The 17,769-nt window shown below is 36.7% G+C and overlaps 1 protein-coding gene across 5 annotated transcripts in view; it reads right to left on the reverse strand.

Annotated features, from left to right (window-relative positions):
- Positions 1-17,769, reverse strand: part of CNKSR2 (connector enhancer of kinase suppressor of Ras 2) — a 278,274-nt gene that overhangs the window by 80,347 nt on the left and 180,158 nt on the right. For 3 of the 5 annotated variants that reach the window (XM_035725691.1, XM_035725693.1, XM_035725695.1), the window contains 2 exons: positions 3,925-4,014; positions 2,183-2,397 (listed from right to left, as the gene is read on the reverse strand). In XM_035725691.1, coding sequence (XP_035581584.1) covers positions 2,183-2,397; positions 3,925-4,014 — 305 coding nt within the window. The remainder of the gene's footprint in view (positions 1-2,182; positions 2,398-3,924; positions 4,015-17,769) is intronic. The other 2 variants (XM_035725694.1, XM_035725692.1) reach the window with 1 other exon arrangement.

Below are 17,769 nucleotides of genomic sequence, written 5' to 3' on the forward strand. Positions count from 1 at the left end.
CATGTTTCTTAAAGTCAAGCTTTTTCAAAATTCATGCAGTCATTAAAGCATAGGTAGGAATGCCTACCATGCATACAGTGTGCAAAGACCACTCAAAGTGGGTGATCTGGGTTCTAGTCCTTACTCTCACACTTTTTTGCAACACAGTTCTGGGTAAATCACTTAACCTTTCTGAGTTTGAGTTTTGTCATTTGCCAATGTGGTTGTTGTGATGTTTGAAAGACAACAAATGTGGTCAAGCTCCCTTGATAACCATGAAGGTACTAAATAAGCACAAGGTTTATAAGGTCCTCAAGGGAACTTAGAGCCTAGTGAAAACCCCCTAATGTTTTCTCTTCTTGAGCATTGGCTATAGGCATTTGAACATTGGTTAGGCATGCACTTGGGGGCTAACAATTATTTAGCTCCTTTTAAGTCACAGAATAGAGTTAGAAAGTGTCAAGCCTTCTACTGTGGGATTAGTGGGTCAGTATTACATGGGAGGACTCTCCCCCGCCCCAACAACTAACAATATTCCTTACTGTATGCTGTTCCTCTGTCAAAAGTTAGTTGGGATAAATATCACCTATCTGGGAAATACCTTCTTACAGACTCAGGTCACATAATAAAAGTAGGAGGCAAAAGTAGACTGATTTCTTTCTTAGAATAATCTTCTAGAAGTGAAGCTACTAGACTTGGTTCTTGATACATAAAACTAAATCATGCCCTTCAGAAAAGTGGTAACAATTTATACTCCTCTGTAATATTCAATCCTCAGGATATTCCTCCTTACCAGTTTGATTTACCATTTACTATCTTCCATAAATTAATAACTCAAAATCCACAAGATTCATCTATTTTCCTTCCTCATACAGTCTACTGCTGTCTAGATGTGCTTGACAGGATGGCAAAGGCTGAGCGTTTAAATGTGCCTTCAATGGCTTACTTCTCCTCTTAGGATAAATCCAAACTCTTTAATAGTTTACATGCTCTGGGTGAAGTGGCCTCTTCTTCCTTTTGCAGCCTCATTTCCCACTACCAACCTCCCTCTCGAACAGACCAGCTGTCTCTTATGTTTAGGTCTTTGTTTGGACAACATTACTTATGACTGGAGCACCAGATTCTAGAGGGAGCTCAGTATTCAGACAGAATTTCTGACTACCGACAGCAAAAGTGGCCCGCTTCATACAGCTAAGAGTACTGATTTCAGACTGACTACAAATAACTGTGGCAAATAAAATCATTTGATTTGTCAGTCACTTAGGGGAGCAAGTTTTGACATGGGCACTATCTCTTAGAGAGGAGGAGGCTTGGGGAGGATAGAGAATGAATACCTAGAAGTGCTTATTGCTCTCCTACTTCTACCCAAATAAATGAAAATATTTTTCTATACTCTAGTTTTATGAGAGAGCTTTGGAATAACTAAGCAAATGATTTAAAAGTAGGCTCAGAAAAGTAACTCAAGTAGAAGCCATTAAATCTTTCACACCTTGTATACCTAGATGGTACACCTTCTACTGCACTGACAGATTAAAAGATCCTGTTTCATTAGAGTCATTGGCCCAGTTTCCCCTTCCCTATAATAATGTGCTATCTATGTGTTCTCATTTTTACCTTGAGCACCAAGCTCCAAGTCTAGCACATAAGAAATGCTCATGAACATATTAAAAATCCTATCTTTTTATTTATTTATTTATTTGGCAGAGAGAGAGACACAGCGAGAGAGGGAACACAAGCAGGGGCAGAGGGAGAGGGAGAAGCAGGCTCCTGGCTGAGCAGGGAGCCCGATGCGGGGCTCGATCCCAGGACCCTGGGATCATGTCCTGAGCCGAAGACAGACGCTTAATGACTGAGCCACCCAGGCGCCCCAAAAATCCTATCTTTAATGTTGAATTTTATAGCTATCTATTTACTGTTTATTATTATAGGTTATCAATCAGCTAATTAATTATTCTCCATCAATTCTGAGCATATTATTTCATTAAAAAAATCGAACCTGCTACAACATATGAACTTGTTGAATATATGACCTGAAGAACAAATCAATAAGCCATCAAGGTTTTTAAAAACATTTCTGAACTTACGATCTTTTGTGAAAATCTGGCAATAGGATAAAGATAAGCAATCTGGCCTTTACCCAAAAGAGTCATCTGCCAGGCTCCCAATAGAAGCTATAGCACAGAGTCTTTGAAATTTTACTCACATGGTATAGTGTGGTCTCTGGCACAGGCGTGCCCATGATGTCCTGTCTCAGTGCATCCATTTGCAAACTAGGTAGCAATGAATAGTGAGTCGGGCTATTACTCTTATCACTCTTCTTTTTAGACTTCTTCCCTGTGTCTTTTTTGCTGTTTCTCTGGAACATGTATTCTTCTTGAGCAATTTTTTCATTGCTCATATATCGGAGTAGGGAGTTTTCTATATAAAAAGAGATAAATACACTAATATAAATACACAAATATTCCAAATTTACCACTCTTTCCTGATTGTGCTGTTAGATTTCATTTCAGAAATGTAACTTGATTTAATTTATAAAATACCTATGTAGTGAAAATATAGAGCATCTTAATCATTTGGGATCATAGGGCAATAAGAAATAGCCTACAGATTATTTCTCTGAGTTTTATCTCTGGACCAACTATATGAGAATCACTGGGTGTGCGGCTCATAAAATTTTTAACAAGTTCCCCCAGGAGGATTCTGCTAAAAATCGATGACAAACACTGACCTATAACAGACTAGCATCCTCGGAGAAGTTAAAGCCCACATTTTGAACCAAGAGTCAGGAAACTTAGTTCATAGAATCTATGCTTAAACTGATAGCCAACACTTAGAACTTCATAAGGCATTCCCCCCCCAAGATATCATCATCATATGAAGTCCCAAAACAGTAACTCAGAAATAGCATATATGTTTCTCTTTTTATTTTTTTCTTGATTAATTCTATAACACAAATGAAGTTAGAAACTAAAGTTTGGAAAATGGAATGAATACATAGATGTAAGGGAATCTGTCAATGTTCCTGTATTTACCAACATTTTCTGAAATGTTCTCTCTATGAAATAAGTGTTAACTAGACTAATGAAGCAGATATTCAGGCTTGCTTATCCCTGTGTGGTAAATTCTGTACATCGGTTAGAAATAACAGGCAAATGAGTTAAATATATTATGAAGGAAGCTTAGTGAACTGAGGCCCTATGAATAGTTTTTGCTTTGTTTTATTTTTTATCTACAACTTTATAGCTCTATATTTCAGAAAGCGGAAGTAGCCCACCATATCCACAGCTGGTTGAATCCCATTTAGTAGTGAGACTTTGAGTGGCTCTCCTTACTGTTCACCTCAATAGCAGGATAAGTGAACATAAAAACTTACTTTTGGTAGATACTTCAAGTGTAGCCCACCCCCAAGTAAGAAGATAACCCTGAACAGCAAACAGAAGAAAAAAAAAGCAAAGTGGTTTTTTTTTTTTTTTCCATTTCTATATGGTTTTCACATTAGAGTCACTGGCCCAGTTTCCATTAGCTTTATTCATGTACATCAATACTCATTTTAAGACTGTACTAATATACAAAAGTGGTGAGGCTGCATTGCGGACCAATGGGGACTGATCACAAACTCTTCCTATTCACTGAACTTAATTCTTTTATGCAGTTTCACACTTCTGACGTTGTTTTCCAAATAGTGACCTTCACATAACAATCAGAGATTTATTTTTTTTATACTGTGCTTATCTACCCTGAATCCCTTAGGAGACATTCAGAGAAGATATCTATTTAATAACATATCAAGATAGTCAAACGTTGGTCTGAGTCGGTTTGGGTGTATCATAAAATCAATAAGAGAATGAAGTTTTCCACTGAAGCCATAAAACCTATTTAAAGAACATTTAAATTTGCTTTTTTGTTCCAACAACCCAGCCTACACTGAAATTCTAGAACACTTACCTCTTCTACTATCTCTCTTCATCTTATTTGGATCTTCATAGTCCCCCACCCAATTATATTCCACTGGCATAGATATAGGTCGTAGCTTGCCTAAACACAGAGAACAAAATTCACATCACATTGTTTTTCTTCCCCATGTCCGCTCATACTTAACACTGATTTTTAGCTATAGTCTGCAAAACACACTCACTCATATGCAACATTATGGTTGGCATTTGTGTAGATGAAAAATGTGTGTTTTGAGCCAGAAGGTGAAACTGCCTGTGGCAATTGGCCAGGTGATAATGCAATCTTAAGGCATCCTTTTATAAATAATAAAGAACAGCCTAGGTTTGCTCTCTCAGGAGCCCCAGATTTTAAGGGTATGGTCCTTTACAAAGAGTATCACTATTTTAGGGATTTCACTTTCTCTTCAGTCACTGGATCTCTGCCTTATTCCCCAATGCCCAAGTGTCTCCATCTTGATAGTCAGTCTCCAAGATAGTAGCCCCTTGTGTTTAACCTGCCTGCAAGGACATTAACCCACTGTGGCATGTTGGAACGCTACAATGCTAACTTCCCATCTTCACTGTGTCTTAACTCATGTCACAATACGTTTTGAATATACCACCATGCTTCAGCAATATGGCTAGATTTCCGTTTATGGCCTATAACTGGGTCTGCCCTCCCAAGCATCCTTTTTGCTATTGTGAACAAGTCTAGTTTCCAGATCCAAGTAATCACTGCTTTGGCCTGTCCTGTTTCCCTCTGTTTGTATTCTTACTAAATAGCATTTTACTTTAGCAAGCAGAACTCATGGCATAGACTTCAAGGATAACTTTTTGGTGAGGCGGCAGTGCATTATTTTCAATCAACTTGAAATTCTTGAAGCACAAAAGAGCCATAGAAAATCATACAAAGGTTTAAAAAGGATACCTAGCACAATGCCTGGCATACAATAACTGCTTAATAAATTTTAAATGAATGAAAGGCCAAGACTCACACGGGACTGGATCCTAATAATGATGATTATGATGCCTGTGATAATACTACTAAACACTTACATATCATTTACCATATGCCAAAAACTGTCTAAGGGTTTTATAAGTATTAAATTGTTTAATCCTCATAGTTATGAGAAATATACTATCATTACTCTTGTTTTACTAGATGAAGAAACTGACACAGGTTATGTAACTGGCCCAAGGACACAGAGTTGGGACATGTGTAGTACCAGGGTTGAAACCCAGGCACTTAAACACCACTTTAAAAACGCCGTAATTCTTGGTGACTTCAATATTCACCCTCCAATATTCTGGTCTCGCAGTTTCTTGAGGTTCTCTCCTCCACCCACTCCTGTGGTCATATGCTTAACCTGTCAACTGCAAAGGCTGTAATCCCTTCTAGTATCCCACTTTTCAACTACCATCTTCTGTATTTCTAGTGCCATCCCTACAGCATTCCACGTCCAAATATCCTCCTCCTTAATCTACTGATCTTCCCACCTTCCAACACCTCTAGGTCAGTCACTGTATATCCTCTTCATTTCCTTCCTTGCCCAACTAAATTTCATGATCAATTACTATGATTGGTCCATGTATTTAAAAAAAGATTCTGTTAGGAGACTTCTAATTCTGTTCCTAAGGAAAATGTAACCTTATGGATTTATATTATGTACAATGATAGCGTTTACCTGGTATATTTTGCTAAGCTCTTTGAAAGTCTGAGAATGAACTGGATATGATAAAATTATTAATGAGCCAAAAAATTGCAGTGTTTATTTAAAAGTGGCTTTCTTTCAAGGTGTGCAAACAACTTTAAAAACAATCACCTAAGATTCCAAAATTCTCATGGAGTGGATCTCTGAACTTTTACAAGGGAGAGCTTTGGGAGAGCTGATGCAGGTCAATATATCCCTGCCCTCCCAGGGTTGGGTAAAGCTTTTAGGAAAGGTCTAGTTTTGTCATGTCTATTCAACTGCTTGGCAGAATCAATCCTCCAGATTTTCAATGTTCTGAATTCTTTGTTTTCAAAACTCCTACAACTTATTTCTTTAGAATCTGGTTTTTCAAGTAAAGTCCCTTTCAGCATGTGTGCACTGAAACTGAAGCAAGTAACAGCCCTAACACTGTTTCTACATGTCACCAAGAAAATCTTTTGGAAAGTGAACAATCCAATTAATAAGCAGTTGTTTTACTTGCTCTATATGTTATTATATGTATATGTAAAGTAGTTTGATACTTTTTAAAGAATTGATTGGTTGTTTGGAGTCAAATATATATGCACAAAGCCAAGAAGAAACATACTTCATGCATAGAATATGAAATAAATAACTGTATTCGTTGTATTTCAGGTCATCTTCTCTGAGATTCTCAAGGAGCTAAGTCATTGAGGCATGTAATTAAGCTTTTGATATGCCTGGTTATATTACTAACTATAGGAAAAAATTTGCAGAAGATTAAACACTGGTGATTTTTTAGTAGAGTATACTGTATATTGCTAACATACAATTGAGAAAAAGGTAGTGAATTAAACAAAAAACTGAGATAAAAATCTTAATTAAAATTTACTTTTGGAGGACATCAGGCTTTTGCTTTTTACTAGTTATAAAGCTCTGAATTTAGCAATGCAAGTAAAAATACCTATTTTTAAAAGTATTATTTTTCAGTTATAAGAAATAATGTTGCTTGTAAGTATTACTCCTTTTATAAACGTTTTTATTGTGCTGAAATATTGAAACAGATTTAATAAAAGAGAATCAAGAAACGCTCATATAAACAGCAGTCCTTGGCAAACTGAAAAAACGGAGAATGGCTTAGATTATTTCTAATTCCAAATACAGAGATCCTTGATTGCAGCATGGAAATGTTTGCCACTGCACGGGTAGAGCAGTATTGTAATTTCACAAAACAGCAAAGTTCAAATGGAAAAAGAAATTTATGGTTTGTTGCTACAGTACTACTAGTCAAAAAAAAAAAGAGTACTATAAGCATTATTTTAGATTTAAGTCAAATGTACGCTATTATTAATATATGCAAAGTATTTTTACGTTTGTAATGACTTTTAAAGGCTTATTAAACACATTTGACTCACTCCTTATGGAAATGTACATGTACTAATAATAAATCTCTGAAAAATAATCTGAAAAATTTTAAGACATCTCTTTAGGTAGTGACACTTGTATTTACTAATTCATGATGAAAATTAATAATAGCAGTCAAGAATACAGTAAAAAATAAAGTTAAGAGCCCTATTAAAAATTTTGCTGACCACTTCCTCTTAATTTTTTTATTCCTCCAAGCATAAAACATTTATTAATTGTAGAGTACATGTGATACCCTGTCATAAACCTTATGATATCTCTGTGCTAGGGTCTCACAGTTAAACTATTTTGTTACTTGGCTGTTCATATCTGTTTGTACATCTGGAGCTTTCTTTTTTTTTTTTAAAGATTTTATTTATTTATTTGAGAGCGAGAGAGAATGAGAGATAGAAAGCATGAGAGGGAAGAAGGAGGAGGGTCAGAGGGAGAAGCAGACTCCCTGCTGAGCAGGGACCCCGATGCGGGACTCGATCCCGGGACTCCAGGATCATGACCTGAGCCGAAGGCAGTCGTCTAACCAACTGAGCCACCCAGGCGCCCCATCTGGAGCTTTCTAACTTGGATTTCCATACAGGCAGGAATTGTGCACTGTATTTCTTACTGTATTCTAATAAATGTAGAGTTGAAAGATAATTATTTTTGGATTTTGTCTGAATTTTATTCTGAAGTTGATGGCAAATAGTTTTTTAAATTATGAACTATATTTAGCTGTAATTAAACACAAATAGAACACTAAATATAATTTTAAGAATACTGACAATGAGGGGTGCCTGGGTGGCTCAGTCAGTTAAGTGTCCAACTCTTGGTTTCAGCTCAGGTCATGGTCTTGGGGTCATGAGATCGAGCCCCGGCACCAGGCTCCATGCTCAGCGTGGAGTCTGCTTGAGATTCTTTCCCCCTCTACTCCTTCCCCCACTTGTGCTCTCTCTCTCTCTCTCTCTCAAATACATAAAAATAAATAAATAAAATCTTTTAAAAAAAGAATACTGACAATGACGGAGTACTTTATAATGATCTAAAGTACTTGTTTTAAAATGAAATTGCTATGTTTTAATATTACTATATCATATGATCTCACTGATATGAGGAATTCTTAATCTCAGGAAACAAACTGAGGGTTGCTGGAGGGGTGGGGGTGGGAGGGATGGGGGTGGCTGGGTGATAGACATTGGGGAGGGTATGTGCTATGGTGAGCGCTGTGAATTGTGTAAGACTGTTGAATCACAGACCTGTACCTCTGAAACAAATAATACGTTATATGTTTAAAAAAAATAAGATAGTAGGAAGGGAAAAATGAAGGAGGGGAAATCGGAGGGGGAGACGAACCATGAGAGACTATGGACTCCAGGAAACAAACTGAGGGTTCTAGAGCGGAGGGGGGTGGGGGGATGGGTTAGCCTGGTGATGGGTATTAAAGAGGGCACGTACTGAATGGAGCACTGGGTGTTATATGCAAATAATGAATCATGGAACACTACATCAAAAACTAATGTATGGTGATTAACATAATAAAATAAAATAAAATATTACTATATAAACTTACTTGAAAATAAATTGACATTTCCCTTAGATAATAAAGCATATTTGGTGCTTTTGCAAATGCTACAATGCCCTTTGGCAGAGCTAACTGCTCACTCTCCTGGGCTCTTTCATAGTGCTTTTGGTATATATGTATTCTTATATATTATTATACCGTATTATATCTCTCTGTTAAAGGTTTTTCTACTTTTTGGCAGAAACTAGGTCTTAGGTATCTTTGTTATGAGTGCTCCTGGCAAAGATACTGACCCAGAGCAGGTATTGATTAAAATTTTTTGAATGCTTGAAATGGAAGGATGCTAGACATTAGGGATATTCCAAATTACTAGGCCCTTCACTGGATTCTAGTCCCTCTTACTTACTCAAAAGTATCTCTTGTGCAATGCTTGCTTCTTTCTCCTGCAGCATCAATTTTTCCCTTTCTACCCAATGATTCCAATTAGCAAATAAACATGCCGCAATTTCTCCAATCTTTAAAAAACAAAACCACCACCTGTCTTCACCAACAAAGTACCACTCAACTACCACCTCATTTCTCTGCTCCCCTTTACAGAAAAACTCCTAGAATATAAAACTTGTTTATGTTCTCATTCTCTAATTCCTCTCCTTTTTTTCTAGATTTATTGAGGCATGATCAACAAATAAAAATGTTATATATTAAGGCTGTACAACATGATTTTTTAAGGTGTGCAATGTGATGATTTAATGTACATATACATTGTGAAGTGATGACCACAATCCAATTAACACATCCTTCACCTCACATGATTACCATCTGTATGTGTGGATATGTGTGGTGAAAACACTTGAGATCTACACTCAAATTTCAAGTATAAAATAGAAAACAGTGTTGAGGTTCCTCAAAACAAGAACAAAAACAAAACCACAGAGCTACCATATGATCCAGCAACCCTACTTCTGGGTATATATCCAAAGAAAATGAAATTAGTATCTCAAAGAGATATATGCACTCCCATATTCATTGTAGCATTATTCATAATAGCTAAGACATGGAAACAATCTAAGCATCCATTAATGGATGAGTGAAAAAAGAAAATGTGGTATATGTATACAACAGAGTATTATTCAGCCATAAAAAGATGGAAATCCTAAATTTGTGATAGCATGGATGAATCTGAAGGACATTATGCTGAATGAAATGAGCCAGACACAGAAAGACAAATAGTGTAGGATCCCACTTTTATGTGGCATCTCCTCCTCGCTCTTTCTTGAACCTTCTCTGATTAAGCTCTTGCCCCCAAAACTATACCAAAACTGCTATTGTCAAGTTCACTAGCACCTTCATGTTACTAAATCCAATAGACAATTCTTAGAACCTTTGACTTTTCTGACCTATCTGTAGCATTTGATGCAGAGGATTGCTCCCTTCTTTGAAACATTTTCTTCATCTGGTACCCAGGACTCTGTCCTCTGATTTTCCTCTCCTCTTCTCTTGCTAAATTCACACACACCCTTGAGAGCTAAGTGAAAATGTCATTTCTTCAGGGACGCTCTCCTTGACCTCTTATTCTAGGTTGGGTTTCTCTGTATTTGTTATCATTTTCTGTTGTAGTTTTTCTTCATAGCATGCCATTTATAGTCAAACAAGTATTTATTAAATTAATTGCTTGAATTCTGCCCCTCTTCTAGAATGTAAATTTCACAGGGGAAATTTCTCTGTAGTTTACTGTGGTATCTCCAGCACATAGCACAGCGCCTTAAACACAGTAACTGTTCAATACTTAGCGACTAATTACTTGTTAAGAAAGTAAACAGGGGACCTTCCTCACACACTGGACTGAGAAGTGTCCAAGCTATACCATTAATTTTTATTTTCATAGTTTCCTTCTCCTTCCTTCCTGTCAACTTTCCATTCCCCTCCCCCTCCTTTTTCCTTCCCTTCCCCTCCCTCCCTCCCTTCCTTCTAATGTAGGTTGTCAACCTGACCAACCTCCTTCATTTCTAACAAATCAAGCCTTAGAGAGCAGTTTTGTAATACGTCAGAACTAGGAGTCCAGGGGCGCCTGGGTGGCTCAGTCGGTTGAGCATCTGCCTTCGGCTCAGGTTGTGATCTCGGGGTCCTGGGATCGAGCCCCGCCTCGGGCTCCCTGCTCCGCGGGGAGTCTGCTCCTCCTTCTCCCACTCCCCCTCCCCCCCCATGCACATGCTCTCTCAAATAAATAAATAAAATAAAATAAAAGAACTAGGATATGCCTTCTGATATGTAGAAACATTCCTATATTAGGCTACCCATGATGTCTGTTGAAATACCGTTGAATTGCTGCCTTTTTCAATTGTATTTATCCCCCCTTTTTAACTCTCCTCAGACATGCTAAAATCATTAAATTTCAGGGTGATAAGCAGAACCTGAGAAGCGATCTTCTCTCTTACAGTTGCCAAAGAGTTGAAAAAAAGACTGCAGAGAAATCTGACATACCCTTTAACGCTCACAGAAAAAGCTTTCTCTAGAGTCTAAGGAGAAAAAAATATATACATATACACACACATATACACATCTGTTCTGAATATTTTAGCCAATATTTTGATGAAAATGAGTGTAGTAAGGAATGTTAAGCTACAAGCATGCCACATATACCCATCAAACTCCCCACATACCAGACAGAAAAATTACTTTCAGATGGTTGACTGCATATCTAGGAAAACATCCCGAGGTAATTTAAGGTAGACAATAACACATTTAAAGAGGAATAAAATGGAAATGAATGGAAAGCCAGTAATTTTTTAAGAATAAAGGCAACATATCTGGATCTAATAAAATAAGTAAAAACAGGCACTTTGATCTTTAGGGCCATATTTTTTGAATTTCATTTTTGGATAAAAGAGCGTGGGAAAAAGTTGGATTGTAAACATTGCAATGTGATGATTATTTAAGTATTGGCTTTAAAGCCTTATAATAATCTAAATCAAATACAAACCCAATTATTATTAACTTGAAATCTTTTCAGTTTCATTAATGGAGAACAAAAACAATTAAAATCTCAAAGAATAAGCTACATCTTGTTTTTAAATTTTCCTATTGTTTTCTAAAAGTGATCTAGACTTTAAACGGAAGTAACATAAAAGTTACTGAAGGAGAAAATTTTGAACTGTATCAAAAATTATACGGGACTTTTAACACTTGATTTCGAGGCTAATTATATTTTGAACCAGATTACCTTTTGTAAACATTCTACCAAGAGAACAACTATGCAGTACACACTGGAGTTTTGAAAGACAGGTTTTTCTAAGTTGAAATGTTTGCCACTGTGCATAGAGTCACTTCTGCATTAGAGGGGTGTGAGGACTAGGAAAGATTCAGACGGTTTGAATACTGTTTAAGTGGCAAAAGACTTCTGGGTCCTCCTCTGAAGGCTCTGGTGGGTAAAAAAAAATGAGCTATGCTAAAATACCATTGCCCCATGCTGTGCTCAGCATTAATACAGTCGTGGACAAGAAAGATGACATGAGTATATAAATGTTACTTGGTTAAAAACATCCAATTTTCAAGTTAAACAACCACAAATTAAAGCCCTGTGTTTTTATTTTATTTTTTTTGTAGTTTCAAGTTTTTGTTTAAATTCCAGTTAGTTAACATACAGTATAACATCAGTCACTCTATTTTACAAAAATCTTAGTAAAGCAGTGTCTTGAAAATCTTATCAACATATGGAAGAGAGTCCCCTTTTCTCATGAAGAGTGAAAAAGACAATGATTAAGACTGAAATAAACAGACTGACATCTTGTAATAACTTTATAATTCCTTTCACATAATTTTCTGTTCGGGATTACATTAGTCAGTAAAGCTGGCAAGGAAGGGAGAAATGAAAACTTAGACACACCAAAGTTAATTCCTCAGGATTTCACCAGTAGTCAGTGTTGGAGTCAGCCCACGAATATACTGTCAACCCCTATCCCAGTGCTCTCTGTGCTATATCACATTGCCTTGGTGATGAACTCAAGAACACCACATTACACAGAAATCCAATTCTTTTATCTTCAAAAATAATTCAATGACATGTATGATTACTGCTTTGGTTTAAGTATCCTTCCCGCCAATATGCAACTCTTTCTTAAAAACTATGTGAAGAACTAATGGAGGATTAGAACATAAATTGTGGATTTGCTTTGTATTTGCTGTCCATCACCTTAACAAAGATGGAAAATACATTGCTTTGACATGATGTCTCAACTTGTAAGGTTAGAGACTTATAAAACAATGCTAGGTTATCATATGTAAACTTTTAAATGCTTGTATATTGCCTTAATTATTTGCTCTAATGTCTCCAGTCTTTAAGGTAATCAGTGTACAATTTTTGGTTATCTCTTCTTTAACAAGTTTCAATATAACACTTGACATTTTCTACCCCCTTCCCTCTCTCCTGCGCCAGGGATCTATTTCTTCCATGATGTCCGGCAAACTGTTTCGCAGTGAAACCAGTAATTCTACAAGGAGCCTGGAGGATAAAATGCCATGCACTGATCTCTCCAGTTAGTATTTATTACTTGAGTTTGGACTTTTATCACAAATAAGATTTACTCTAGAAAATGGCTTTTCTGCAAGATAAAACTGAAGATGACAATCAACACACTGTCTGCTGGGATAGGCTTTGACTTAAGAATAGAGGCTTTTCCAGGGGCACCTGGGTAACTCAATCAGTTAAACACCCGGCTCTTGATTTCAGCTCAGGTCATGATCTCAGGGTTGTGAGATTGAGCCTCCATGTCAGTCTCTGCGCTGGGCGTGGAGCCGGCTTCAGATTCTCTCTCTCCCTGCCCCTCCGACCCCCTCAAAAAGAATAGAGGCCTTTCCAGATCTATTAAGTCAGATGTTTGGAACTTAAAACACAAAGAAATTTTTATCATTGGTATATTGGTCTTTAAGAGGAGCTACAAAAGTCTATTTTAGCATTTTCCAAAATATATTCTGTCAAACCTTCCATTGGGAGGTTAATAAGTATTTTGTGACCAAAACCAAAAAAGCCTCAATGTACAAATACGGGAAACAATAAGCTAACCCAAATTCAAGAAGACCTTCAAAGCCTTTAGTCTGCGAACATGCACTTATTAATCGCCAAGAAGGGGATAAAATATTCAGAGCTTCCGAATCATATTTAACCAGATAGCCTCTTTGTTTTACAAACATTCTCTTTTAGAACTAGAGACCTGAAGAACATATTTGGGAAAATGATGGATCCTTAATCCACGTTGTGATGTGAAAGCTAACAGTAACCACTCTTTTAAATTTTACCTAGCTGCCATTGATTACATTTTTTTCCCATAGGGGAAAATGCATTTTGATTTCAACTAGGGACAATGGGTCCCCTCCTGCTCCAGGGAATGTCACGATTGGGTTTTCTATTGTAGAGCAGGGTAGGTCATTCCAGACACTCACAACATTATATTACTTCTGTCCAGAGACTATGTTAATTGTGAGTAAATGTAAGTCTCTTTCCAGGGCAATAATTTCACAGATTCTTTGAACTAAAAAAAAAAAAAAAAAAAAGGCAACTGGCCCTGTGTCATACAAGGGCTCCTTGATTTTCTAGTCATAAATATCTGCTTCTGTATCAAATCTGTCTGCATTTGATTCTTCTTACGTTAGCTAAGGGTTTCTCTATAGCAGCACTCTTGACATTGTGGACTTGATCATTTTTTATTGCTGGGAGCTGTCCTGTTCTTTGTAGGATGTGTACTAGCATCCCGGGCCTCTATCCACTACATGCCAGTAGCATTTCCACCTGTAATGACATTGTACTCGTTATGACAACTACAAATGTCCCCCCAAATTGCAAATGTGCCCTGGAGGGCAATACTGACCCCAGTTGAGAATCACTGAGTTAGACTGTTTCTATTCTTGGCTTCCCATTTTGTCTTTAAGGGAAGCACTATTTCACCTAGTTCATATCTTTCTGTTGATGAATTCATTTGAAGAGTTACTTTTTTCCTGACAGTTGCATCAGTTTTGTTGACTTGGTTTGCTAATCTTTCCATACTACCCACATATTGATACTCTGGAACTTGGTTAAGAGTTCCTTTTTCTTAATCTTATTATTTTATCCATTACCTAGCCCTTTAATTTGTTCAAGCTGATTGTTTTCTTTCCTGGTTTCATTTTTTGAGAGTCTCCAACTATTTTATTTATTCTACATATTATTTTTGCTCTCCTTCCCCCACCCCTAGCAATTAAACTTAAAAAAGGTGTGGGGTCTGAACTGTTTTCAGAATTCTGATGCTGTGAGGTTTTACTTAGACCCTTCTGTCCAGAGTATGACCTAGTGGTTTCCATAATGGAACTTAAAAAGAAGATTTGGATCAGGGCAGTTTTTAGTGTTATTACCTATTTGAATGCTCTTCCTTCTACTTTTCAAAACCAAACCAACAGAAACAGACCAACACTATTCATATTTCTTTTAATTGTTATGATTTAAATGGCTGGTTAGTGGGTAGGTAAAGGGATCAAAGCAAGGGAATATTTCCAGCCCTTTTGTCCTTTATTAAATCCCTCCACAGGGAGAGGATGAAGTGTTAATTTGATCTCTAGGCACTTGACAATCTTTGGAACATTTTCATTTATGAGCAGGAGTAATTCCCTACGCCATTTAGGCACTATTTCCTGAGCACTTTCCATGCGGCAAAAATAGTACTAAGTACTAGACATACATTATCTCATTTAACCCTCATAAAAACACCATGAGTAATCCTGCCATCCCATTTTACAGGTAAGGAAACAAAAACATACAAAGGCTCAATTTCAAGGTCAATCAGTTATTAAATTAAAGGCCAACCTGTGACACCAAATTCAGATCTGAGCTCAAAACTCATGCTCTGCTATTTCTATCAGTAAAAATGCACAAATTAGGGAAGAGTGCCTCCTCTTGCTGATTACTCTGGTATTTACATTAGGAACAGACAAGTTTCTATTTCTCTCAAAATATTGCTGAACTACTTTTCGATCCATTACATGGTCCCTTATCACTATCAGCTTGATGTTCAAAATTATTTTGTGAAGCCAATCAACATGCAGTCTTTATGAACTGTATTAAGTAAGTCCAAAGGAAAAAGAATTCCTGTGGGTACAGTATACATCTCATATTTCTACATTTTTGATTCACTAATTTCTATTTCTATGGTTAGTTCTACTTTGGAAGTGGTACATTTTCCTTGAACAAAGACATTTCCTGTGGTTAGAATCCTGATTTCTTTTCTTTGTAGCATAGCTGATGAATGACAGCTGAATTTTTACCTGATTAGGAAGACAATTTACATTTAAAAATCACAGGAAAGAGAGAAGGCTTATATTCAGAAATAAAGAAGTATGAATGTATTGTGTATACGTGATCCTTTAAGAAATGTTTTAAACAGTGCTATTAATTATAATTTAACTGGCAAAAAGGTAGAATGATATTGTAAGACAAAGATGACCCTGGAACCTATGGATAATTTCCTCTCCTCACACCAATAGAACAGTTCAAAGTGTCACTGCCCATAAGTTCTTCACCATGCTGGTTTAAGTCATTTCAAGCCATTTGCTATTCATGTGGATATGGGACATGGTAGTTTTCTCTTGTCCCAAGTACTCGAGTGGAAAATGTTCAGGTAAAATGTTATAGAAATTAATCTTCCTCAGTGCAAGATATGTACAAATAACATTGAGGAGGAACATTTTTAAAATAACAACTCTGCACTCATTCATGTGTTTTTTGTGAGGTCCTAGAATCTCAATAAATCAGACAAGTCTGGATTCCTTCAAACCAATACTATTATGTGATATTACTGTAAAAAAATATGTGTTCCTCCTATTCTTATAAAATATGACGACTCAACAGCCACAAAGTGACTCAGCCAACTGTGTCTACTTTTACCAGGTTTCTAGGCATAGAAATGTGGTATGATGGAATAGCAAGGGCAAACAGTCTGTGAACCGCAAAAGGGAAAGCTAATGGGGAAAAGTTGCCAAGCAACTGATCTCATCAAATTCGACCCTTTACCTCTGAAGCATGAGCAGATGAGACCAACTAGTTAAAGTGATTTAATGCCGTCCTCTTTACCCCTCTTCTCGTTTTCACATTAAAGTTACTTTTTTAAAAACTGTTTATTCACCTTGTCTAATTCTTCAAAGAATTTAAAATGGCTGATATTATTATTATTTATGCACTGAGATCTTCAAGTTCTTTTGGTTTTTCCCCCAGCTGTATTGAGGTATAAATAAAAATTGTATCTATTTAAGGTGTACAACGTGATGATTTGATATATAGAGAATTATGAAATGACCACAATCAAGCTATTTTAACCATCCATCACCTCACAGAGTTACCTTTTTTCTGTGAGGTGAGAATACTTCATATGTATTCTCTTAGCAACACTGAAGTTTCTGTGCAACAGCGACAATGATGAAAATCAATACCTATAGCACATACTGGGCACTTTCCAGGCGATTTACAATGCGCTGTCATGAAATTCTCACAAAAAGTCTATGAGACAGGTATTATCATCTTCATTTAACAAAGGAGAAAATTGACGCCAACATCCCCAAGCTCACACTAGAGTAATTAGATAAAAGACAGGGTTACCAAGTAGGGCTTGGTGCTACTAACAGCCAGTGCTAGTAAACACTGACCTAGGCTGTTTCCCCCGCTCTGTGTTTCCAGAAGTTAGTCTCATCTATCTTTTTAGGAAAGTAAAACCTATTTTATGTTCTCAGATTTAAAAAGGACGTAACACATTGTTGCTAATTTTACCCCTCAATTTAGCTACCTTTTCCTAAGGTCTGTAAGGGCCATGTCCACGTAAAAACATACTTACTCTAATGCCAATAAATACAGAACAACATACACAAGAACATACAAAATCAGACCTACTTCTGCTTGCTTGAAATCAAATGCTTAAATTTGGAAGGAGTAATACAATTTCTGGAAATTATTTCTCTACAATTTAGCAAATTACTTTCATCACATTTAGCTAGCTAGTACCACTGGTAGAGTCCCACAAATATCTCAGCTCTACTACTTACTAGTTGGGTAGGTTATTTAATCCATCAGTAAAATAAGGATTCTATTAGGACTGATTTCACGGGTTGTTGTGAGGATTAAATGGGTCAATGCCTTTGAAAGGCTTAGCACAATGCCTGGCATGTATAAAAGCTCACAGGTATTACTGACTAATTTCTAGAAGGCCATCTGTTGTCTATCCATATTATACTGGTCTGATAGTTTAGGGTAAATAAT

This window comes from Zalophus californianus, chromosome X, assembly GCF_009762305.2.
Source record: "Zalophus californianus isolate mZalCal1 chromosome X, mZalCal1.pri.v2, whole genome shotgun sequence".
Taxonomy (NCBI): Eukaryota; Metazoa; Chordata; class Mammalia; order Carnivora; family Otariidae; genus Zalophus; species Zalophus californianus.